The sequence below is a fragment of the Nerophis lumbriciformis genome, linkage group LG28, assembly GCF_033978685.3.
Source record: "Nerophis lumbriciformis linkage group LG28, RoL_Nlum_v2.1, whole genome shotgun sequence".
Classification (NCBI taxonomy): Eukaryota; Metazoa; Chordata; class Actinopteri; order Syngnathiformes; family Syngnathidae; genus Nerophis; species Nerophis lumbriciformis.
The window spans coordinates 17,016,621-17,041,422 of NC_084575.2; the positions used below are offsets into that span (position 1 = coordinate 17,016,621).

The 24,802-nt window shown below is 40.0% G+C and overlaps 2 protein-coding genes across 12 annotated transcripts in view; both read left to right on the plus strand.

The window, feature by feature from the left end:
* The first annotated feature begins 689 nt into the window (after positions 1–689).
* On the plus strand, positions 690–21,694 carry smpd4 (sphingomyelin phosphodiesterase 4). 6 transcript variants are annotated; one of them, XM_061923783.2, is made up of 20 exons: positions 690–832; positions 1,090–1,173; positions 1,247–1,333; positions 2,829–2,965; positions 3,051–3,126; positions 4,628–4,736; positions 4,839–4,891; positions 4,989–5,137; positions 5,967–6,099; positions 6,177–6,248; positions 13,142–13,279; positions 13,969–14,123; positions 15,834–15,924; positions 16,089–16,189; positions 16,268–16,431; positions 18,403–18,608; positions 19,297–19,527; positions 20,843–20,971; positions 21,040–21,168; positions 21,241–21,694. In XM_061923783.2, the coding sequence occupies exons 2-20, from the start codon at positions 1,135–1,137 to the stop codon at positions 21,559–21,561; spliced, it is 2,520 nt and encodes an 839-aa protein (XP_061779767.2). In that variant the 5' UTR covers positions 690–832; positions 1,090–1,134; the 3' UTR covers positions 21,562–21,694. The 6 variants fall into 6 exon arrangements, with proteins under 6 accessions (XP_061779767.2, XP_061779769.2, XP_061779768.2 ...); XM_061923785.2 differs by having other exon boundaries at positions 13,142–13,231; XM_061923784.2 differs by having other exon boundaries at positions 6,177–6,242.
* Positions 21,695–23,285: 1,591 nt separating this feature from the next.
* The window catches only part of LOC133570942 (dedicator of cytokinesis protein 3-like), a 100,455-nt gene continuing 98,938 nt past the window's right edge, over positions 23,286–24,802 (plus strand). For all 6 annotated transcript variants that reach the window (XM_061923790.2, XM_061923791.2, XM_061923792.2 and 3 more), the window contains exon 1: positions 23,286–23,575. In XM_061923790.2, the coding sequence (XP_061779774.2) occupies positions 23,539–23,575 (37 nt within the window). In that variant the 5' untranslated portion in view covers positions 23,286–23,538. The remainder of the gene's footprint in view (positions 23,576–24,802) is intronic.

The following is a 24,802-nucleotide window of genomic DNA, read 5'->3' on the forward strand; positions in this document are numbered from 1 at the left end:
TTATCAAGAACAATAACACTAGGATTGTCAGAACAGGAGTAAAAAAATACAAATATAGAAAAAAATATACATATAACAAGACATACTGTATTAAATATCAGGAAAAAAAAGAAAACATTTTAAGGAGCTTTAGTTTATTTGTATGGTATAGTTCTACAGCTTGTTTTTGTCCATGAATTTTAAAGATTTGATTTTTGTCTTTTTAAATAGATTTTATAGATAAGCTATTTTTGGAAGGATAGTTTTGTTTTGAAAAATCTACATTTACTTATAGCAATTATTTTGTTTGACACATTTTCCATTTTTTCCCCTGTCTTATAATGATACCACAAATAATACCACTTTCACAAAATATAGGAAAGTTCTGAGTTTTGGGGAAATTACAATAATGTACATTATCCCACAAAGTTTTACTACACATACATTCATAAAATAAATGTACTGTTGATTCAATAATCCCCATCACAGAATGAACAAGCGTTCATTAACAACAAAACGACATTTTAAAAATTATTCTGAGAATTTTTAAAAATGATTTAACTTTGCTTTATGAGGAATTGTAGGTTTCAGATAATTCATGCAAGTTTTTCCCGTTTCTACCAGTCACCAGACCGCAAGACTCAAGTTATGCTCTGCGTACTATATGCCTGGGGGTGGCGGTAGTGCGCCTTAACATTGTTTGCCAATCGCAAATAAACACGAAGAAGAAGACAACGACGGCGGCGAAGAAGAAAATCCAGCCGCCTGTTGCCTACTTTCTTTTTGAAACGCCAATGGAAGCGTTGGTGTCAAAATTTACATTTTTACAAATATTTTTTAGTCAACTGTGAAGGTTTGTGTGTGTGTTCTGCCTCAATGTTTATGTTTGATTGTAGTAACGTCTTTATATGCTCGTCAAGCTTGTGTAGCTTTGCTAGCAGATAATGATGTATCGCTCGCCACCGATGGCGACTTTTGTTTATTATATGCGCTATTGTCGAAAAAACAAGAGTAAACATTTATCCATGTCGTCTGTGAACACGTTAATTGAGTTAAAATATGTCTAAAAGTTATTCCGCTTACTTTTGTAGTGTTGTTTGTTGTTTACAGTAGAACGAGGTCCAAGTGGCTATTTGAAGACTTCAAGTAACCTCAATGGCATCCCCAGGCTTGCAGCACCCTGGCTTCCTTCTGGTAAGGCCGAAATGTCCCAAATGTTTCCCTCCAGCAAAGCTCATTTCGATGACATGACGTGTTCTTGCTGCAGTCCAACCTGAAAGCAGATTCGTCCACCAAGACTCTTTTCCATCGATGTCAGGACCTTGTCAAAATCATCGAGGACTACCCCGCAAAGGTTTGTCACGGTAGTAAAAGAACTGCCCTGCTGTGTGTTGCCTTTGTATCATCCATAGTTCATTATAATAATAACCTGGATTTATATAGCGCTTTTCTAAGTACCCAAAGTCGCTTTACATGTAGAACCCATCAATCATTCACACCTGGTGATGGTAAGCTACTTTCATAGCCACAGCTGCCCTGTGGTTTTTCATTAGAAAAACAAAGTCACAAATGTTTTTCGGCGCCACTCGTGTTGTGACTAGGGATGATGTTTGATAAGAAATTATCGAGTTCGAGCCCATTGTCGAATCCTCTTATCTAACCGATTCCTTATCGATTCTCTTATCGAATCCAGATAGGTTGTTGTATATGGAAAAAAAACACAATATTTGGTTTAACAAAAGCTCACTTTTATTTTATAAGAAAAAAATAAAATAAATAAATATTGACTGCTACCCCCCTAAAAAAAAATAAAAAAAAAAATTGACTGTTGTTACCCAAAGTATATTAAGTGGGATTTTTCAGAAAAACAAATATATACAGTAACACAAAAACAACCTGTCTCTGTGATCACTATAGGTGTGTAAATAATAATATGGTGTTAAATAAAATCAGTCCCTTGGGCACAAAACTGAAAATAATACAGCTCTCCAAAAAGTGCACTTCTGCTGCTATTGGAACATACTAACTACACACACAGGCAGACAGCTAACAAACAATCCAAGACGTCTAATAAAGTTCCAAAGCAGATTAATCCATTTAGGCTCTTTATTGTTGTTAATCTTGCTTTGTCTTTTCCTATCTTTACTTTAATCTTGCACTGGACTGTTATTTTTTATTTTTTTAAACTGAAATACACACAATGACAAATGTATAAGCTATGTGATTCAATTAACATACTTAAATTTAATACACAATATGTAAATATTAGCTTCACACAAATATACAGTACTATCATCAAACAAATACTTCTGGGTGTTGAAACTATTTCAATGGTGGAAATACACGACTGGCAGCCATTTTAAATCCTCAAAACATCCATTGAAACAGTGCACAAAAATAGTTTTTCAATAAACATCTTAGTATCAAATTTAACCACTTTCCACCTTAATATTGAGTTACATAAACAAGTTAAACAGTTTACTTACAGACTTATCTTTTCCAAGGCTTGTAAGAGCTAACACAACTTGTCTACTTCTCAATTGTCTCATGAACTGAACTGACGTCGCCAACCCGGAAGTGCCCAAACTATTGACGCGTAGTATTTTCATATTGCCACAAGGTGTCAGTAAGAGTCTACAATCAAATGGGCATAACATTGCCCATTTGGGATTCGTTCCCAGGGATTCGAATAAAGAACCAACTCTTTTTCTTTACTACAGTGGCCTCGATAACGGGAACCGGTTCTCAAAAAGGGATTCGAGCAATGGAATCGGTTCTTTTCTTATCGAACAACCGAGAGAACCGGTTTCGAACATCATCCCTAGCTGTGACCTCCTTGTGTTATTCAGGAGCTGCACGCTATTTTCTCGTGGCTGGTGGAGAGTGTCTTCGGAAGTCTCGATGGCGTCCTCGGAGGATGGAACCTTCGCCTTTTGCAGTCCCGCTGCAACGATTTCCCAGTCGTTGTGGAATTCCTGAAGCCGAGGTGACTCCTGTACTCCATAATTCACTTTGGGGGTTGTGCGCATGTGTGTGAGAAAATATAAAGATCTACTTGCTGTCTTCCTCAGTGGGGCCATGATGAAGCTGGTTTACAAACTTCAGGCCGAAGAGTACAAGTACGAAGTCCCTGTCAATTATCTGCCGGTAGGACCGCCTCACTTATTTGCTATTATGTTGTGTTAGGGATTGGCGATATGGTTGAAAACCGCGTCACGATATTAGTTTTTTATATTGGTCGATATTGATAATTATTGATATTTTTTATAACCTACGGAAAAGATAGACCAGGGGAAAAAATTACCGTATTTTTCGGAGTACAAGTCGCACTGGAGTATAAGTCGCACCAGCCGAAAATGCATAATAAAGAAGGAAAAAACATATATAAGTCGCACTGGAGTATACAGTAAGTCGCATTTTTGGGGGAAATTTATTTGATAAAACCCAACACCAAGAATAGACATTTGAAAGGCAATTTAAAATAAATAAATAAAGAATAGTGAACAACAGGCTGAATAAGTGTACGTTATATGACGCATAAATAACCAACTGAAAATGTGCCTGGTATGTTAACGTAACATATTATGGTAAGAGTCATTCAAATAACTATAACATATAGAACATGCTATACGTTTACCAAAAAATCTGTCACTCCTAATCGCTAAATCCGATGAAATCTTATACGTGAATGAGCTAAATAATATTATATTTTTTGATATTTTACGGTAATGTGTTAATAATTTCACACATAAGTCGCTCCTGAGTATAAGTTGCACCCCTGGCCAAACTATGAAAAAAAAACTGCGACTTATAGTCCGAACAATACGGTAAGTTTTAACATTTTTTTCAAATGAAACAATTGGCAACACTAAAATTGGCCCTAGTTTGTGAATGTGAGTGTGTATGTTGTCTGCGATGAGGTGGCGACTTGTCCAGGATGTACCCCGCCTTCCGCCGGAATGCAGCTGAGGCAGGTTCCAGCACCCCCCGGGATCCCGAATGGGACAAGCGGTAGAAAATGGATGGATGGATGGAATGGACGTTCCTCTGATTATAATCCATTCAGCTATCAAGGCAGAAAGGAAAATAAATGTCAACACGACCATGGAAAACACGATCAATGTCAACAATATTCTAAGATCACATAAACACCTAACAATAACCTCTTTAAATTAAGGTGCATAAATAAGGAATATTTAAAAATGCTTAATTAAGTGCATCAAAATAGTGTAGAGTGTGAAATGTAAACATAGAGAAACCTGAGAAGAACCAATTTTTGCATGAGTGTTGGTTCAATTTTTTGCTGCTATAGACACACTGTGTTGCATTAGAAGACACGCTATATTGGTGAAAAAATGTGTTTTAATGACAAATTCAGCTGTAGGAGGTGTATGTGAGGCGTGTTAAGAAACAGACTTACAATGCCATCTGCTTTAGGGAGTTGGAACAACAAGCTGTCCCATCGTAATGTTTTTGTGAGGGAAAGCGAACATGCCTACAAAATGGACGACCAATCTTTTGAATTTATTTGTAGCGGACCGCCACCACAACAAAAAATAGATTGTTCGCTCTGTCTTTGCTGTTTTGTGTAACATTGCAGTGTGTTTGTTTTGAGTTGTAATTGTGCACTGCATGGTTGCATACGCAGGCTCCAGTGAAAGCCTCCATCCAGGAAGGCGTCCTTCCAGACTGTCCGCTCTTTCACAACCGGCCGCACTTCCCTATTTCTGGCATGCTGACTCTCAACATGGCGCTGAGTATCCTTTGTACCTCATGTGTCACATGCCCTTTCACGGACTTCGGGAGGATGAGGTGTTGGGGAAACTAAATGTTGATAGTTTTTCTTAAATATTGCGCAGATCCTTTCGAGTTCTTCATGTTCTATTTTGCGTCCTGTCTCATCACACCAAAGGTGGGGAAAGATGCTGTGTGAAAATTCAGAAACACACACACACACACACACACACACACAAAACACCAAGTGGTCACGAGTGTTCATACTGTTTCAGAACTTTTCTTCGGGCCAACACAGTGCCACTGACAGCGCCTACTTTGTATTGGTGGACATGTACCTCAAGTATTTCTTGCCTACTGAAGGAAGTGTACCCCCATCTCCCTTTTCTGACAACAGAGGCTCTGTCAGCGCGCCTCCTGCCAGGTACACACACACACACACACATACATACATACATACATACATACATACACACACACGCACACAAATGACAGATAACGTCCTCTCAGCAGGTCCTTCACATGCAGTTCAATAATTTAGCCAATAGATAAGTGCAATTCAACTGGCGGCACATTGGCCAAAAACTGGCCTGGGAATGACATCGTACCGGCCCTCGAGTTCAGTTCAAAACTTGCGATGCAAACATTTTTGCAGCAAATTCCTAAAAACACTGGAGTGTTGCTGTTATTTAGAAACACTTGGATGACTGTAAACACATTGGCAGATCAAACTTAACTAGCGAACATGGAACTCTTGGGTCCAAACTTGTACATAACCGAGGTGTTCCTCAGGTTACCCTTTAAGGCCTCTTTTTGGCAGTTAAATTTTTTTTCTTTGTGATTTATGTAACTAAGGTGTTGCTGTAGCTTGTTAACTTAAGGTCTAGTCAGTAATCGTTTGTTCAACTTCTTTAGTTGTACTAGTAGTGTTCCTCATAGTATTTTAGGTCCTCTCTTTTTCATCATTTGGGCCCGCACATCCAAAAAGTTCTGAGAGACTCAGAAATTTTTGAAGCAGATTCTTAAAAACTTATAGAGTGCTGTCATAGAGATGAACTTTGACTAGCTTTTTTCTGGATGGTCCTTAAAAACAGCAGAGCTCTCCTGTAACGCTGACAAAATAAATAGACCAAAATGTCGACTGTAGAGAACACATGGCTTTACTGAATATACAAAAGAAGACTAATAGCAATTTACTAAAATGTTCCTGCAATAGAGACAAAAAAAACTCCACTTATGTTTTCGTTCCGTAGATCGTCCAATATTTCCTTGGCAGGTTATGGCATCCATAGTCCAAGTCTCTTGAAGCATCACATCTTCCATCAGCCCTCAGTCAACGCAGATCCTGCAGCGCAGGAAATCTGGAGGTCGGAAACACTGCTGCAGGTGTGTTTCCGTAGCAACATACATTGACATAGACTTTCTGAATAAATCAGACCTTTTGAAAATGTGTGTGTGTACAGATGTTTGTGGAAGTGTGGCTCCATCACTACTCTTTAGAGATGTACCAGAAGCTTCAGTCTCCTCAGGTAAAGGTAAGATCATCAAGTGACCCTGCCCCCTCCACACACAATGCCCATCCCGTACCCCCTCACTGCAGCGTTGCATGGCTGCCTGTGTATTGGCCGACCCCACCCACCGCTCATCAAGTTTTTTGTTTTCCCGTGGGAAGAATAAAGGCCAGGGGAAGTCAGGTATCAGCTGGGATCATAACGCAGGCGTGTTCTTGTAGAGCTGCTCGCCCTCCTGCATGTTTACTCTCACTTTATGTTGCATGATTCTAAGGATCAGCCTGAAGTCACATTGAGGTTTGTGTAGATTAACAGCGGATTTGGGGGGGGGAATCTCACACACGCACACACACCTGACAACTCTAAAACTCATCAAACGGATTTTTGTACTATCACGCTAACTTTGGGTCTTCAAAGTTCATATCTTATGAGTCACAGTGAGACTTTTGGCTGGTTTTATTTTGAACAAACGGGTAATGCACTTGATGTTGAACCTTTCGTCCCCCTCTGCTGTTGTCTGACAAAGTCTTAAATAAGTATCCCGCATTGTGACCTTGACCCTATTTTTATGCTCAGCCGCTGAATGTGCCCCCCACCCTCACCCTGTTGTCCCAAACCAACCCCATACTCTGTTCAAAGAGGACTCGTTTAGTTTGTTCAGAAGATTAATATAAAAAAAAAAAGAAAATTAAAAAATTAGTTTTTCAAATAGAAAGTACGACCACACTTTAAGCCCTCTTTTGGAGCATGTACATGCACACCTGTCTTGTGTTAAGCCTACTTTTTATATTTTACGTAAATAGTGTATCAGTTTGTCTTTCACGCACTTATAGCACAACATATATTTTTAAGAGTGTGAAAGTTCACTGGAAATAGTCAACCAGATAACTATGGACGTTTTTAGTAGACATATTTGTAATACTCAGAAATGGGTAAGATAGAGAAGATTGAATTACTACTGTATATTAGATTATAAGAATGTAAAAGTGATTAACGGGTGTTATTTCATGTCTAAAAGGCTGTCCTAATGTTGAAAAAGGTATTTAGAAGGTTGTAAACAAGTTTTATGCTCTACCTATGAAAATATTTGATCCATAACAGCTGGGTTGCATATGAAGTCATATACGTTTTTCACACGACGGTGAAGCAGCTTCAGCAAAGCGTTAAACTCACAAATTCGATGTGTATTTTTTGAGCACACTTAATAATTGCTGCCTTTTGGTTTGTCAGTCAGACAGTTTAGTTGGCAACATTATTCAAAAATGTATGGGCAGATTTTGATAAAAGGAAATATCCAAAATGGGATAAGGAACAGCTGATTAGATTTTGCGGCTGATTCCCATTTACGTTTACATTGTGAGCTTCACTTTCTGTGTATGTGTATGCAGCCCCAACTCCACCCACAGAGACAATGACAATGACTGACAAGAGGATTCACTCTTTTTCGTTCATTCTACTGTATATAAGCCAAAAGTTATGGGCAGATTTTGATCAAACATTTAGGAAATGTTAGTAATGGGACAAGGAACAAGCTATTGATGACTGTCTGGCTGCAGGACCTTTTACTTTTGGGAGCTAGGGTCTGCCGGAGGTCTGCGCCCGCTGGGTGTTTTAAAATAAAAATTTTAAAAAGCCAGTGCCTCACCACACATCACTGCTAACATGTACACTATATTGCCAAAAGTATTTGGCCACTTGCCTTGACTCACATATGAACTTGAAGGGCCATCCCATTCCTAACCCATAGGGTTCAATATGATGTGGGTCCACCTTTTGCAGCTATTATTGCTTCAACTCTTCTGGGAAGGCTGTCCACAAGGTTGAGGAGTGTGTTTTTAGGAATTTTCGACCATTCTTGCAAAAGCGCACTGGTGAGGTCACACAATGATGTTGGTCGAGATGGCCTGGCTCTCAGTCTCCATTCTCATTAATCCCAATGGTGTTCTGTTGAGTTCAGGTCAGGACACTGTGCAGGCCAGTCAAGTTCATCCACACCAGACTCTGTCATCCATGTCTTTATGGACCTTGCTTTGTGCACTGGTGCACAGTCATGTTGGAAGAGGAAGGTGCCCGCTCCAAACTGTTCCCACAAGGTTGGGAGCATGGAATTGTCCAAAATGTTTTGGTATCCTGGAGCATTCAAATTTCCTTTCACTGGAATTAAGGAGCTCTGAAATGTACCGTTCTCCTGGCAAACTCCAAACCCAGACTCGTCCATCAGATTGCCAGTTGGAAAAGCGTGATTCATCACTCCAGAGAAGGCGTCTCCACTGCTCTAGAGTCCAGTGGCGACGTGCTTTACACCACTGCATCCGACGTTTTACATCGGACTTGGTGATGTATGGCTGAGATGCAGCTGCTCAGCCATGGAAACCCATTCCATGAAGCTCTCTGCGTACTGTACGTGGGTTAATTGGAAGGTCGCTTGAAGTTTGGAGCTCTGTAGCAACTGACTGTGCAGAAAGTAGGCGACCTCTTTGCACTATGCGCTTCAGCATCCACTGACCCCTCTCTGTCAGTTTACGTGTCCTACCACTTGGTAGCTGAGTTGCTGTTGTTCCCAAACTCTTCCATTTTTATATAATAAAGCTGACAGTTGACTTTGGAATATTTAAAAGCGAGGACATTTCACGACTGGATTTGTTGCACAGGTGGCATCCTATGACAGTTCCACGCTGGAAATCAGTGAGCTCCTGAGCGCGGCCCATTCTTTCACAAATGTTTGTAGAAACAGTCTCCATGCCTAAGTGCTTGATTTTATACACCTGTTGCCGGGCCAAGTGCTTAGGACCCCTGATTCTGATCATTTGGATGGGTGGCCAAAACCTTTTGGCAATATAGTGTGTGTGTGTGTGTGTCCTTTGTGTATCAAAGTTGATGACATACTTGTAAACAGAATGGAACATTGTATCTTAAAGGTTTAAGGGTGAGATCACTGCATCCTTAAAATGAAAGCATTAAAATTGCGTGACTTAAAAATATATCATAAAATGTCATAATTAAAAATATTCAAATCAGATATTTAACAATCTGTAGATAAAATTATTGGGACGAATAGTAAAATAAAACTGGCAATATTATTTCCGTAAAAGAGGATTCGTCATGTAATAAAATATATGTAATCTTAGATGGACGGAGAAAAGTACACACTTCTCCATTCGGTACCAAGATGTTCAGAAAAAAAAAAAAAGAAGCCCAACAGCCTTCATAAAAATACAAAATTAATGTAATTGGTCATCATTTGCATAATGCACATTCTGATAGGGTAAATCCATAGGTAAATGTTTTTGGGTGTTCCAATCGTTCAAATAGAGAGATTGGAAAGAGCTTTCATAGAGTCCCGAAATAAGTGGTTCGTAACGGTAATAGTCAAGGAAAAAACGAAAGTGTGTGGAAGGAAATGGCTCTTAAAATATTACTTTCATCATCTTCTGGAATACATCCGGACCATGATTGGGTCTGCGGCGATCACTTTGTAAAATGTTTGTTTAAACATTTGATTTGTTTGAGAAAGTTTATTCTCTATTATGTTAGTAGTGTTTGAGAGTAGGGATGTCCGATAATGGCTTTTTGCCGATATCCGATATTCCGATATTGTCCAACTCTTTAATTACCGATACCAATATCAACCGATACCGATATCAACCAATATATACAGTCGTGGAATTAACACATTATTATGCCTAATTTGGACAACCAGGCATGGTAAAGATAAGGTACTTTTAAAAAAAATTAATAAAATAAGATAAGTAAATTAAAAACATTTTCTTGAATAAAAAAGAAAGTAAAACAATATAAAAACAGTTACATAGAAACTAGCTCTGGAACGACCTACCCCTGAGTGTTAGACAAGCCTCCTCTCTTCCTGTTTTTAAATCACTCTTAAAAACATACTTTTATTCCATGGCTTTTAACACTGAGTGATATCCATCCTGCAATGGCGCCCCATAATACACCTGCTGTGAACCTGTTTTTATGTTTTTATGTTTTTATTTATTCTATTTTAATTATTTATTTTTTATCGTGTTCTGTTTGTGTTGTGTTGTGTTTGCTCGGTACTCGTTTTATCTTTTAACCTGTTCATTGTACAGCACTTTGGCTACCCCTGTGGTAAATTTTAAATGTGCTTTATAAATAAAGTTGATTTGATTTGATTTGATTAGTAATTAATGAAAATTAGTAAAATTGATTGTTAAAGGTTAGTACTATTAGTGGACCAGCAGCACTCACAATAATGTGTGCTTACGGACTGTATCCCTTGCAGACTGTATTGATATATATTGATATATAATGTAGGAACCAGAATATTAATAACAGAAAGAAACAACCCTTTTGTGTGAATGAGTGTAAATGGGGGAGCGAGGTTTTTTTGGGGTGGTGCACTAATTGTAAGTGTATCTTGTGTTTTTTATGTTGATTTAATAAAAAAAACAAAAAAACGATACCGATAATAATAAAAAAAAACGATACCGATAATTTCCGATATTCTATTTTAACGCATTTATCTATCGGACATCTCTATTTGAGAGCAGAACTAAACGTGAGAAAGGGACAAGAGATCGCATTAGTTTGTGTTCTTTTAATATTACTCCGAAGACCTGGTTGTGCAAATAAACTAACATCATGTTAAGTCTTAGTAATAATGTGAATGTTGATTAAATCCACCGTATTTTCATTGTCCATTTTCATAACAGAAACTAAAAGCTTAGTTGTTGTCGTTGTTGTGCAGGAAAGCCAAGTGTTTTATTTGACATGGATGATATTTGTTAGCATCAAGAAAATATCCTTAATAGTAATAATACACCAGATGTATAAATCTCTCGAAGGCTCAACAGCATGTACTGAATTTTGATATGAACTTCAAACTATAAAAACGACTGCAGACATGAATTGTAGATGACAGACTAATACTTGTAGCAGGAAATCAACTGCAAACAAACGTATCATTTTTCTAATTAGCGTCACGATCCCAGTGGCATTCGTTATGTCAACCAAATATGTTACTTACCGATGTACGAATAAATCCAACTTTGTCTTTCATGGATTCATGTTTAACTTGTGGTGTACCGCCAATCTTTTCTTCTCTAAATACTGTAAGTATTCAAATGAAGTGAGGTTGGAGCAAGCAGTAATGTCTTGGTGATGATAAATGGTTTAAATCATAAAAATAAAAAATAAACAATTCTTGTGTATTAAGTCACTCCATCCTATTTTAAATATATTTTTCATGATCGCTTATACGTTTGCCTCTGAACTTTTCAAAATACGCCCAAGTCTGCACGGATTCAGTTAAATAAACAGCAGCCTAATGGGACCCCAGACCATTGCCAGGAAATGCCCAGATGTGCCTCTAGGTCACATCTGGGCATTCAGATGTGACCTAAAATCTGTAATATGTGGGCTTACAAAGTAAGCCCACATATTACAAAGTAATATGTGGGCTTTGTACCGAGGATGTCGTTGTGGCTTGTGCAGCCCTTTGAGACACTTGTGATTTAGGGCTATATAAATAAAGATTGATTGATTGATTGATTGATGATTGCAACACAGCTATTGGTTCCTACTTGGCAGAAATTAATTTATAGCGGTCATGTCCGAAACCAATTAACAGCGATAAACAAGGGATGACTGTAATTTGATGCATGTTTTGTACTAAAATTCATGGGAAATAAATTGTGGAGTAATTTATTTTCTAGTGCAAAATTACGACTTTAACATCATTAAAACATGCATTTATAAACCCTTCCCTAATCATCTACGACCAGGATTCGAACCCTGTACCGCTGCTTTACAAAACAAGGACTAATGCTGTGCGCCACTGGAGCCAGATGACAGTGTAGGTAAATGTCAATGATGGAGAAGGAAACAGCTAGGAATATGTTTAGTGGTAAAATTTCATATGAAGTGCCCTGTCGTTTATTATTGGCATATAATATGCGCTACATTGCACGAAACGGGGGGCCCCCACGGATCACGGTGCCCTACACACAGTGTGTGTTCTAACTTCTGCCTCTAGGGTGGGGCACCACTAATCATAAGTCTTCAAATGCTGAAAGGAGGTCTTCAAGTGGTACAAAACATATAAGAGTTTTTAATGTGTAGGACATTTTACACTCGAGTTCCTCTGTTGAAAGTCGTGTTTACAAACCTCAGGGATGAGAATTATTCCTTTTGGAATGTGCTTACTAGAAGTCTTTGGTTAGGAGACAAGTGTAGACATTGGATTTCCAATTTAAAATGAAAAGTTCACGCTGTGGTTCAGTTGACTTTTACAAACATATTACATTTAGAAATTACAACCATTTGACCTTTTTAAGTCTTTAAAGTATTTGGACAGTTGATGTAATTGTAAATGAAACTCCTTTGAGTCAGTGACCATCTATGGACATCACCATTTTCTAACTTTCTTGTGTTACTTTCCTTCCTCCTTTTTCTGTTTTTTCTCTTTTTGAATATTGTATTATCTTTGTATTGTTATCACTGTTGTGTCAGATGTCCAAATACTTTACTAATTCATTTTGTGTGTTTGAAGTCTATACTCCAACCAAATCTTGTTTTATTTCAAATCTGCTGTTCCACAAAGGCAAAATTGTCCAAATGCCTTTGGACCTAAACATGTGTGTATTTATTCATACCACATGTGTTGGTTAGCTTGAAATGATTCTCATCCCTCCATGTCTTTTGTGGAATGAAATGTGTCTTAGTCAATATTTGATTTTTGTCTCCTCTCTGCTCTTCCTCATTTGTATTTTTGAACAACTTTCTTTCTGTTGACTCTTTCCTGATTGTCACCTTCCTCCTTTGCCTCTCTTCACTGCTGCATCACCACCTCCCTCTTCCTCCTCTTCCTCTTGTACTTTGTGCCATGTTCTCTCGTTTTCCTCATCTTCCTCCCCCTGGTGGTTACGGGTCAACAGCTGGCGCTGCTACAGTACCGCCTCAGTATGTCCAGCATGCCGTGCCAACCTCACGTCCCATCAGGCTCTGGGACCCTCCACACCTACCAAGTACTTAAACCTTTTCATTCACCCCCGCCCCTTTGGGGCCTCCTGGAGGTAAACCTCAGTCACTTCAGGTCCCCGTCAAGGGTACTTCTTGGAGATCTGGTAGTGTCATTGAGGTGCCTTGTCATCCACCTGCTCCACTAATTTGTGGTAGACACACAAACATATAATTACAAATATTGTTTCACTCATATTTTACCTCCCAGTTTCTCCGAAGAAGTACTCTTGATGGGATGGGTTATCCTGTCTTGAATCTGGCTTGGTTGCAGTCCGGTTTAGTGTGTGATATATTTTAATTGTGCTGCTCTGCATGTGACGCATATGCTAACAAAATGCAAAACAATCATTGTTCATGCTATCGTTACTGCAAATGAGAAGATGTAATGGAATTGTGGCATTTGTAACGAAGATGCTGTGGCCTTGAAATGAGTGCTGAGGTCCCGCCTTTAAATCAGAGACTAAATATTTCATCTGTTTGTGGGTTTAAGCTATCAAATGTTTCTGGGCGACGTCCAAAAGAGTTGAGTCACTTGGCCTCAGAAAACCAATGTGACCCAACGACTTGGCTTGAGTGGGACCTCCGTACTCTATGAAAAAGAGTTCTGCTGCCTGATTGGCTTGACAGGGCCTAAAAGGGTTTTGATTGGCTGCTTGTGAAAATGGCATCAAATCGAGCAGAGGTGGGGGTGTCACTTTGAACTATCAAGCTCTCTGTGACTTGGCTTCCGGTTCTTTTCTAGGAACCCTTCAGCCCGACTGAGGAGCACGTGCTGGTGGTGCGTCTCCTGGTCAAACATCTGCACGCCTTCAACAACAGCCAGAAGCCTGAGCAGCTGTCATCCTCTCCCACGACCCACTCGCATGCCCACGCCAGCCCGCTGGAGGAGTTCAAGAGGTCATCATGGTCGAACATGTTTTGGTGGATGTCTGGTTGTACGATGATTGAGAATCTAGACGTCTTAGTCGCTGCTGCTGTGACACTCTAGTTTCATACTTCAACTAAAATTCAAATAGGTCCTGATGCAGAACATTTTTCCATGCGAAGGTCCGGATGATCTATAATCCAGAACTCATTTTTACAAGCTCAGAGGCGATTCAGCAGCAGCAGTAGTAGTTTGCTTACACCTTCGTAAGCAAGGCGCCGTGTTACAAAATGTATTTCTTCGGGTTTACTTTTTACAACAACTATACCATAAAGTTTTGTTATTATGCAGGTCATGACATGTAAATGGAGCATTGTTGGCATTTTTGGGAAGTTTTATTGGGTGGCTTTATAGGCGAAATAGATGAATCCCATTAGCTACATTCTTAGCCGCCTTGTACTAGTAGTTTTTTATGGTTTTTGCCCAAAAATTAGAAAGCTGTGTGTTCTTCTCTCACATAAGGAATATAAATGATGGGCAAAATAATAATAAAAAAGCAAGTGCAGTTCCCCTTTTAAATAATATACTGACGAGAGGTCCAGGTTTGAATGGGACGGCCTTTGGGTCCGGATTCGGTCCTCAAGCAGCTAGTAAGTGATCCCTGCTCCAGTGTATGGGTCCCTTGACAGGCACCATATGCATTTTTCTCAATACTATTGCTTTTATTAAAATAATAGGGTTGTGCCGAGTTGTTTTTGGGTGCGAGATAAGAAAGGGGGTAGGTGTAATCATTTAATTTGCATAATTGGCCATTCATTTGCAAAAAGTGAGTGAAAAAGCCAACAAATATGTTTAGAACTACAAACAAACTTTCTTATTTCGCTTCTTTTTGTCTTACTGTTTTAATGTTTATAGATAAGGTGCCTACCGGTAAATGGCAACTGGTGCTTGTTGAGGACAGTATATACATGCTGCCATTTTAAAGTCTTAGTTGCTGTTAGCTTTTTTGAAGAAAAGTATCTATAGCGCTCGGGTTGCTTGCTAAATGTCGCTTATTTGGCAATACTGACCTTTCCTGCTGTGCTTTTTACTCTGGCAGACCAGGTGTGATTTAATGTAATTATGAGTAAAGGCGAACGTGCCACTACAAATAAATGATTGTATGGGAAAGTGTGATTGTGAATGTAATAGATCATTGTAGTTTCTTTAAAGATGAAGTTTGTGATGTGTAGCTATATTGGATGTGGTTGTGTCGTTACCGCTGGCTGGAGGTTATGTAATCATTGGGGTTTGTTTGTCTGTAGTTAGTTAGCAGCATAACTCAAAAGGTTATGTGTGGACTTTTATGATTCATTCAGGAAATGTCTGAGATTGGACAAGGAACAAGTGATTAGATTTTGGAGGTCATCCGGATTATTTATACTATGTTACTTTACATTAGGAACTACTCTGTGTGCGCGTGCGTGCGGCCCCACTTCTGCCTGCAGAGTCAAAGAGAGTTGACTGATTAGATGGTTCACTGTTTATTTAATTCCGCTTTAAATGGGTTAAAAACTTTGAGGAAATCTGGGATTGAAATAAATGATTCCAATTTTGCGACTGATCTGGATCACAGACTGGATTCATGATTTTTTTTTAAGGATTCTTTAACTTATTTTCTAGTTGGAAATGTACTTATTGTAAGAACAAGTGCATGCTGTTTGTCAGTCATGTGCTTTACAAAGTGTGTTTGTCTCCTGCAGGGTGGTGGTGCAGCGTTTTGTTCAGCAGAAACTTTTCCTCTTTCTGCAACACTGCTTTGGACATTGGCCTCTGGATGCATCTTTCCGAGCGGTAAGTCTCAAATAAAGTCTGATACCAGTGACTCGTCATGACCTGGGTTGCAGTTAACGCATGTGACCGTTTAAAAGTAGTTGTGAACCATAACGTTCTACAAACCTGATAGGCGAGAATATGTTTTTTTTCATCAGAATTCCCTTTATCTTTTTTTCTTTGAGGTGTTGGAGACATGGCTGAGCTTCATTCAACCATGGAGATACAGTGAAGAAAAGACCACAAGCCCCCCAGCTGAAGGTGACCGAAGCGACCCCGACAAATGGTGACATTACTCAGGTCCAAGAGTCAATCAGAGGTCGCTTACTGCACTGGCTGATTCTGACTTTTTGCTGACTTGCAGGGAGTCGTTTGTTGAAGAGAACCTGCTTGTGTACACCAAGCTCTTCCAGGTCTTCCTGAATAGAGCCCTCAGAATGGACCTGGTCAATGCCAAAAACGCTCTTATGGTCTTTCGTGTGGCTAAAGTGTTTGCTCAGCCAAACCTTGCGGAGATGATCCAGAAGGGTGAGAACACGACCAAATTTGCTTGATAACTGTTAAAGAACATTGGAGTCCAAAAAACATATTTATACTAGACACATATTGTTCAAATATATTACTGTTTTGCATTTTGTTTGTTTTAATATATTATTTGTATTTAATTAATTCTTATTATTAGTCGGGATGTTCCGATCAATGGATTTATGTAGCCGATACAGATCACATGAATTAACTATATATTTTTCAATTTACTCAGTGTGTGCAATTGACAACAATATTAACACAATATTTTAACTAGTTCCTTATTCTCTTTTATGACATACAATTGTTGGAGCAAATTAATGTCAATAGTACATACCGGTAATAAGCAAACAAAATCAAAAATTACTGTCTACTACTCTTGTAATTCCTTTGGTTTTTGCCCTCAAAGTACTCCTGTCTCCTGGGACTCATTCCCTGAATTTGGATGACATTAATGAAAACAACAAAAAAGGATTTTAAGAAAAGAAAACATTAATCTAATCACTGTAATACCGTTCATATACTGATACTACCCTGGGTGTTGACACCACCAGTTTATAGATTGATCCAGCCTCCATGCTGTGTACTGACTGACAATCAATCATAGACATCATTTTTGTAGACACTGCGTTGGCTGCTGGGGCGCAGGAAATTCTGCAGCCATCTTGAAAGGGCATCTCCTTTTAATTCAGCAGCAGAAATTAGGAAAAACACGATGCCAAATCATTATTCGGCATAATCTTGCTCAAATCGGCGGACCGTGGAAAACAGGTCACAGGAAGTAAGAGTGAACATTACTATTGTTTGCATTTTGTGTATCCAAGACTGTTGTACTGTATTTATGCCCACCAAGGTAGCTTTAAGCTAAGATGGAGATGTTGCCCTTTCAAGATTGCGGCCCTCCCACGTCTGTCAGCGCCAATAGGCAGTATATATATATATATATATATATATATATATATATATATATATATAAAAATAAATAAAATCCTGCAAAACAGGCTTGTAGGGATGATATAGCCTCTGTGTTTTTTCCTGACCTAACGTGTGTTTGTGTGTGTGTGTGTATATATATATTTATTTTTTTTCATTATGATAGATAGATACACACACACATACATATGATGTCTATGGTGACACATCCATAGTTTTGGTTTTATTATCCCCTCTCTAGACTTTTATTAATCTACTTGATAATTTCCTGTTAGTAGCTGCTTACATTCTACTGTAACGTGGTTGCATCTCCACTTATAAAGTTCTTCTTAAAATGTATTTTGTTGTTCTAGCTAGCTTAGCAGTTAGTTTAGTTTGTTCTCAGTGCTAAACATGTTTAGCCCCATCCGAAAACCTAACCTACTCAGTGGCCTAGTGGTTAGAGTGTCCGCCCTGAGATCGGTAGGTTGTGGGTTCAAACCCCGGCCGAGTCATACCAAAGACTATAAAAATGGGACCCATTACCTCCCTGCTTGGCACTCAGTATCAAGGGTTGGAATTGGGGGTTAAATCACCAAAAATGATTCCCGGGCGCGGCCACCGCTGCTGCCCACTGCTCCCCTCACCTCCCAGGGGGTGATCAAGGGTGATGGGTTAAATGCAGAGAATAATTTTGCCACACCTAGTGTGTGTGTGACAATCATTGGTACTTTAACTTTAACTTTAACTTTAAAACTTGATAATGATATTGGTAATGATACTTAACACACTAATACTTTTTATTTACCACAATGGAGTTGATTATTAGTAACTTAGGGGAGCGGCTCCATGTATGGAGACACATTTAGCTGCTTGCTTGTCAGCCAAGGGACTAAAAGTAAATATGAGTTAGAGGGGATTGTTTGTGAAATTTAAAGAACATTAATCAGCAATTCCGTACTTTTTTAAGATAAAGGCCCATACTGTATGATGGCCAATTGATCAGCACATCCCTAATAATGAGTACATATTAAAAGAGATATCATTTGTTCCTTTTCGCAGCTGAGCAGCTCTTTCTTGAGCCGGAGCTTGTCCACCATCATCGGCAGCCGCGAGGCTTCCTGACCCCGAGCCAAGGAGGCAGCTTCCTGTCGTCACGACAACGCATGGTGACTGACGCCGTGTTTCGGGTGAAAAGTCACGTGTACTCCTTGGAAGGCCAGGACTGCCAGTACAAGCAGATGTTTGGTTCCGAGCTGCGAGCCGTGGTAAGCCGCCGTCGTATAGAGTTATATTTGTGCAAAGCCAGATTTTGTGCGCAAAAATATATATTTTGCATGCACATTATATTTTGAAAATAAATATGGCTCTAGCGAAAAATTAAATTGTTTGGGACACAGCGTTGCATATCAATCAATCAATCAATGTTTATTTATATAGCCCTAAATCACAAGTGTCTCAAAGGGCTGCACAAGCCACAACGACATCCGCGGTACAGAGCCCACATAAGGGCAAGGAAAAACTCACCCCAGTGGGACGTCGATGTGAATGACTATGAGAAACCTTGGAGAGGACCGCATATGTGGGTAACCCCCACCCTCTAGGGGAGATCTGGATATGTGCCAAGAAAGCAACCAATTGGAAAACTTGACAAATGTACGCTCTAACTGGCTGTTTGGTCTCCATTTAGGTTTCGACGGTCCTACACTGCGGACAAATGTCCAAAACAACTTCACAAAGTTGGTATAACCAAGTGAATAAAACAAATTAGCTGTGGCCGTGGTGCACCAAGTTGTTTCTCAGTTATTGACTCCATTAGCTAGTGAACTAATGTAACAAGCAATCCAATTGGAGACCAAACAGCACAATTATAATTCTATGATGTCGAAATGTTCTTTTGAAGGGCTCGCTCAGCTACTGTAGTGATGTAGTGCTTTTATTTCTTTCTTCTGTCAGGTGGCGAAGTTGATCCAGATCATTGCACAAGCCAGACAAACGGCTAAACGGATCTCAGATCAGTCGACTGAAGCGGCAGCCAACAAGTCTTTCCTGTCTTGGTTCACCCCGTCTTTCTCTGATATGAACAACGGGCTTTGTGGCGCAGACCTGGAGGACAGTAACGAGTTTCTGAAGAAGACTCATGAGTTCTTGGACCGAGCGCTGGAGAACCTGTGTGGCATCTTCAAGGTCTGTTCCCTGTTAGACGTCCAAAGATGAATGGAAACATATTTGCGAGCATTAGTAGCTGCTTCCTGCTAAGATCATTTTGCACTGCAATGGAATTTAGTTTTCAGTACAACCTGTCCAAGAACAGACATACAGTAGACAGGGGTAGACAGAACAGGAAGGCTGATGAGTTGCCACAAGGGCGGCGCCCGATAAAACGTTAGGGGAAAAAAAGGTAAATATGGGGGGAGGAGGAGGAAAAACAAGCAAATCCCAAACTAGACTCCTGGGGCGGGGGCTCAGTTTGAGCCCAGAAATTAAAAACCTAGAGCAAAAAAAAATATGAGCACATTTTATGACACACAAAACTCGAGACTTGCAACACGGCTGAGGGGACGGGCATACGGCCCAAGGCTAACACCACCATGGGCACTGCTCTGTTGTCCATTATACCGCAGGGGGTGAAGAGGCGCTTATCTCCCGACCTCGGTGCTCTTGTTTTCAGGATTACGCAGCCAGTCAATCCAACAAGTCAACAAACCGGTGTATGTCAATGGAAGACAGGAAAATAATTCCAAGTTTTTTCGCTGCGGTGTCCTTCGGAGGAGTCTCTTAGCAACGACCTTGCCAAGGCGTTCCAGCGGGAAAGTGAAATCCAGATTAGAATGTATGTGTTTGAGAGAGCAACAACAAATTTAAACATTTCACGTTTTCACGTCCCTAGTCCTCAAATCGCTCAGAACTTGCCTTGCAGAGCAGACAGCTTCTCCAAGATGTTGCCAAGTTTGCGATTCATTTCAGAAACCACAAAAGTCTAATTACCCAAAGCTCTGACCATCCTTCAATCATTTGTGGCAGTTTAGGGGTAAATTAAGCGGCTGCCAGCATTTTCCAAATTTGTAGGTATACCAGCGCAATATTTACGCCAATCAGCAAATGTCATGTTATCATGATTCTGAATAGGTAGATGTCTTCATAGTCCTCGACTGAAAGAATCGGCTGGCACATGGCCCTCCACTTCTTTTTAGAGTCCATCGTGTGTCCAGCAACAAATCCTCCGTCAGGAAACGCAGGTTTGCCCGAACCCAAGCTTCTCATTGAAAAGATCACGTCAATTTCATGAGAGGCCAGTTGATCATTTCCATTGTTTGGATTTTGGAGAGCAGTGCAAAATGAGGCTCCAACAAAGTTAAGACAAGAAGCAAAAGCAGGAGAGATAAGGGAGCGGGAAGAGAAGCGTCCGCCTTCGTTGAGAGCCAGACAGAAGCATAAGGCAAACATGTACTTCCTGTGGTGACCCTGAAGCCCCACTTAAGTTGTTACTTCTCTTATTCAGCTGAGCCAGAGTCAGCTGACTCAGCTTCTCTCCAGCGTGACGTCTTCTCCGGCTGATGGCGAGTCCAGACTGCCGGATTGCATTATGGGACAATACGGCCTCATCCTCACAGACTTGGGCAGGACGCAGGTAGAAAATTATGAAAGAGTACCTCCTTGTCTCGGTAAGGTCATAAATTTTCATTTATTTTTGTGCAGATCATCAACGGACTGCGCCGGTTTGACATTCAATACCAAGGCGACCCAGAGCTGCAGCCAATCAGGAGCTACGAGAACGCACTTCTGGTCAGGTTCTTGTACAGGATGTCGTCTTTGCTAAACAACAAGGTAAAACAAACTTTTACTCCAACAACGCCAACTTAGTGTGTGCACTCATCATTTCAATCGCTCTGTCCTCAGTTTGGAGGTCACATGTCTAGACTGTGCTCGCGGCCGGACTTTCTGGGTCGCCTAGGTCGGCACTACCTAGCTGATTCGAGAGTACCCTGCGCTCTGACACGTAGTCCCACGTCACCACGGTGGTTGGACAGGAAGCGGTCTGCACGTGTGAGCTTGCGTCCGCTGGCCAGCTACAGGACGCTCTTGCTGCTGCTGCTGTGCTACGCGTTGGGCGCCATCTTTTCCTACGGGCCCGTGTCAAGCACACTCTTCATTCTCACCGCCGCATTCCTATACGCCGTGGTCATGGCTGTGTTTGTGGACAAATTGAAAACACAATAGCGCAGGCGTTGGGGTTGCTTGACTCGTTCCACTTTCAGGACATGGTCAGAGAATTGCAGATCCAGCTTGTTCTGGAAATGTTCTGCTTAAGTTCTTCTGCAGTTTTCACCTCAAAAATATATTCTTTACAAAATGTTTTGTGTTGTTGAATGAGAGCAGTGTTTTTTCCTCAAATATGAAAAGCATGAGTGAAAGCACAGATAACAGTTGAAAAGGTCCTGGGAATGAAGTGAAATATCCACTTGTTGCACAACAATACACACAAAACATTTTTTTTTCGCCAAAGCTGAACTTTTTTTTTTTGTTTTTCTTCACCCTGTCTTCCTGGGAGATTTCAGTAGGAGCCAATTCCAAAAAGTAAATGGCTTTAAATTTTCTTCTGTCTATCACTATGAGTTGACAGATATATTTTTCAGATCTTTTTTGTATTCTCTATCATCATACATATCTTCAGTTTGCCGTGTGTGTATAAGTTATAAATAATAGTGATGCTACAGTACATGCACATATAAATAAATGAGGATCAAAGTGTAAAATGTATTGGATTTTAGGAGTTCAATTAAGGTAAAGGCTCAGGAAGTTTTTTCAGTTGCTTCGGGCAGACAATAGTTAACAGTATTAAACTTTTAGACAGTTTTAGAAATGTAGTTTTTATCTTTTATTAGCATTGATCTCTTATCAAATAAATACATTGTAAAAATATTTCACTCTGTTGAGTCTATAAAATGAAGTTTTGTTTTTTTCTAGATTGAACTGAAATAAATTAACTTCCAAAAATCATCTAATTCACAGAAATGTGCCTGTAAATATATATACCCTACGTACTTTTATATGCAGGTTAATTTGTGTCTTTATTACAAAAGCTTTTTTGTCACCAATTTGTTTGCATTTGAATTTTGTGAGCTGAATTTTTTTTTTTACATAACATTATACTCACAATTGAATTGAATAAACATGTGTGAGCAAAATGTGTGCGTTTAAAAATTCCGTGTGTAAAAATGTTTTAACATTTGTGTGAAAATTAGTATAGAAAAATTCAGTGTACAACAATTTAGTGCAGAAATATCGGTTGCTTTAAAACTCAACCCACTTCCGGTAAATTGTCTCAGAATCAGCCAATGAATTTTTGCACGGAATTTTTATTCAAGATTTCTTTTACACTGAAGTTTTTTTAAATTATTTTTTCACACTGAAAAAAAAAATATATATACAGTGTATATATATATAATAATACATACATACACACATAAATGCACTGATTATTTTACATTAAAAAGGTATTCTAATGAAATTGTCAGCACGATTGTATTTTTAAAAATTGATTTTACAAAATTCAAATGCAAAAATTCAGTCCAGGCTTTTGTAATAAAGACACAAATTAACCTCCTATTACCTTTCTGTTAGAACTGGACGAAAATAACGTTTGGACTCATTGGTGTATTTTTCATGTCGTCCAGCAGGTGGCCACACCAGAACGTGTTCTATTAAATACGGTAACTAGAACATGGTTATATTTATGGTGATACTGTTTATGTAATATTTTTGGTCTTGAAAAGACAAACTGTTTTTTTTTTTAAGTTTGTCTGATTAGATATTTGTTGTCGAAACGTTTATGTGACACACCGTGCGTGACCGTTGCCGTGCGTCACGTGACCATCTCGCGAGTAACGCCCACACCGCGCGTGTCGTCACCGATGATCCTCTTAACGCGTGCACGCGCGTCCGCTGCGTCATTTGCGCGTTGACGAAGAGGATGAAGATGAAAGTCGCGTGAGCGCGGACCGAGCGAAGTGATGACGAAGATGATGAGGACGACATCCCGCCGCGTCCTGGCGGGAAGCTGATAGCCTTCGTCACGTGTTCATCCCACTTTGAACTTGTTTTTCTTTTTCCTCCTCAACGTGACGTCATCAGAGTAAAGTTGGACGAGGCTGTTCTCCATGAGGCCGATTGCTGCTGTGTCGACTTTGTGACGTCATGTGGACGCTTACTGAGGACGAGAGAGTGGGAGTGGGTGAGTTGTGGACACGCACGCACCACCTTGACTGTCAAGTGATAAGTTTTAACAACATTAACTTTTTGCATATAAACTAATGACCATCGTGGCGGTGTTCAACTTTGAAGATGAATAAATGATTGGGGGAGGGGGAGAAAAATCACGGCAGCACAAATTGACAGGTGAAGAAACCACGTGACCACTGACACACCTACGTGAGCGCACACAATGCATTGTGGGAATTGTGGACCACTTTACTAAAAATAAGCACACTCGCTTTAAAATAACAAGGGATAACTTCACTTTGTGAGTGTGTGTGTGTGTGTGTGTGTGTGTGTGTGTGTGTGTGTGTGTGTGTGTGTGTGTGTGTCTGCAAGAGAGACTCATTCAACAACACGAATGAAAGAAGCTTTTCAGTCCCTGAATGCATCACCCCCCTAGGCTTCTCTCTCTCTCTCTCTCTCTCACACACACACACACGCACACACACACACACACACACACACACTGAGTGACTGCAAATGAGATGTTGCATATTTTCGGAATCTCTTTATTCCCCGAATTCTTTAAAACAACAACAACAATTAACTTGTCAGTCACACGTATGCATTGTGTGTGTGTGTGTGTGTGTGTGTGTGTGTGTGTGTGTGTGTGTGTGTGTTAGACCAGCAGGACTTACATCCCCTGATTCCATGGTCGCTACGGCAACTGGTTTGCTCCCCCACAAAGGTTATTTGGAATACAACATCTTTTTTTTTTTTAACTTAGCCTACAGTATTGAGGTCAAAGGTCAACCAGTGACCTTCACAAAAGAGTCGCTTGTCTCCCGACCTTGTTGCTCTTGTTTTCGCGATAACGCAGTTAGTCATTCCAACAAGTCAACAAAACCGGTGTATGTCAATGGAAAACAGGGAAATAATTAGGAGTTTCTTCACTGCGGTGTCCTTTGGGAGGGAGTCTCTTAGCAACGACCTTGCCAAGCCGCTCCAGCGGGAAAGTGAAATCCAGATTGGAATGTTTGTGTTTGAGCGAGCGACAGCAAATTTAAACATTTCCCGTTTCCACGTCCCTTCCTAGTCCTCAAATCGCTCAGAACTTGCCTTGCAGAGCAGACGGCTTCTCCAAGATGTTTCCCAGTTTGCAATTCATTTCAGAAACCACAAAAGTCTAAGTGCCCACAGCTCTGACCATCCTTCAATCATTTGTGGCAGCTTTGGGGTACATTAAGTGGCTGCCAGCATCTTC

Bases quoted from the DNA above. Each gene is read 5' to 3' on its own strand.
- smpd4 (XM_061923783.2), top strand. From the start codon at position 1,135: ATGGCATCCCCAGGCTTGCAGCACCCTGGCTTCCTTCTG. The intron at 6,249-13,141 runs GTAAGATCATCA...ACGGGTCAACAG, and splicing joins TTCAGTCTCCTCAGGTAAAG to CTGGCGCTGCTACAGTACCG. The intron at 21,169-21,240 runs GTAAAACAAACT...CTCTGTCCTCAG, and splicing joins CGTCTTTGCTAAACAACAAG to TTTGGAGGTCACATGTCTAG.